Here is a 1,066-nt window from a genome sequence, read left to right on the forward strand (position 1 = left end):
AGCAGGAATACTGCTGGTTTTATCCCCTATGACCCTCTGTGCACAGGCAACATTTCCTCCCCAAAGCCCAAGTGGTTCCCACACTCCATGAAATACCACTGCCATAATCATGTTTCCAACTTAAAGCTGGACACGTCTGAGTGGTAAGGAATGCAGAAAGGCCCACAAGACATTGACACCCATTTGTAGGAACCACTGCAGTAGCAGCATTAGTCATGAGAGCCCAGTGCTTTTCTTGGCCCAGACTGCCCATAAATGAAGACACCTGGGAGCGCACCAGGTATGCAATATTAACACTGCATTCCACCCCCTGGGGCTATTTTCTTTATCAAGGCTCAAAATACCAAGCTACATTTGGGACAATTTAGATTTGTTTTACATACACTCCCTCTTTCTAGAAGAAGCTGGCACTTGCTCAGGCAGTCTGGACTGTTGGTGAACTCCACCAAGGCTTTCTCTGCCTGGAGCCGTGTCGCAGTGTCTGTGGTCTCATACAGCTGCTTGCACAGGTTCTCTAGCTGGGCTAGGCTCTGGAAAACAGGGAAAAAAAGCAGTTAGGAACATGAGGGTTTACAGATTAGTTATGCAGTGGTTTGACCCAGGTTACATGTGCCTACACACACAGAGAAAGGTTTACTGCTTGTGCAAAGGAAGGAAAACACTGCCCCGTTTGGGGCTACAAATCCTCAAGTTCAGTTTGTTCTTCCATCAACCAAAATGTATTTAATCTCCCAGAAATTTCACAGCTACCTCTTACACTTGACAAAGGACCACGTTGCCTCCCCACTTTTACCATTTTTATAACCCAAACTCAGGCACCCATTCCCACGGTCCCAGCCTGAACACACCACAAGGCTGATGAGGTCTGGAAACATCTATTCCAGTTTGTCATGACAATAATCCCAGTTTGTCATGACAATAATCCCAACCTGCCCACTTTAAGAGTGAAAAACCATCCTCACATCCATGTTATTTTATGCCATACTGTGTCAAATTCCCCCCAAATTTGCTTTATATTGCTTTGCAGGGCACTGTGACAGACCTCAGCATCCCAGGAAGGATCTGA

The 1,066-nt window shown here is 46.2% G+C and overlaps 1 protein-coding gene across 1 annotated transcript in view; it reads right to left on the reverse strand.

Moving 5' to 3' along the window:
* XPO7 (exportin 7) overlaps positions 1-536 on the reverse strand; it is a gene marked incomplete at its 5' end in the record, with an annotated part of 36,578 nt that extends 36,042 nt beyond the window's left edge. Inside the window, one exon of the mRNA XM_010005598.1 lies at positions 384-536. Coding sequence (XP_010003900.1) covers positions 384-536 — 153 coding nt within the window. The remainder of the gene's footprint in view (positions 1-383) is intronic.
* Positions 537-1,066: the final 530 nt, after the last annotated feature.

This window comes from Chaetura pelagica, unplaced genomic scaffold, assembly GCF_000747805.2.
Source record: "Chaetura pelagica isolate M959 unplaced genomic scaffold, ChaPel_1.0 scaffold1179, whole genome shotgun sequence".
NCBI lineage: Eukaryota > Metazoa > Chordata > Aves > Apodiformes > Apodidae > Chaetura > Chaetura pelagica.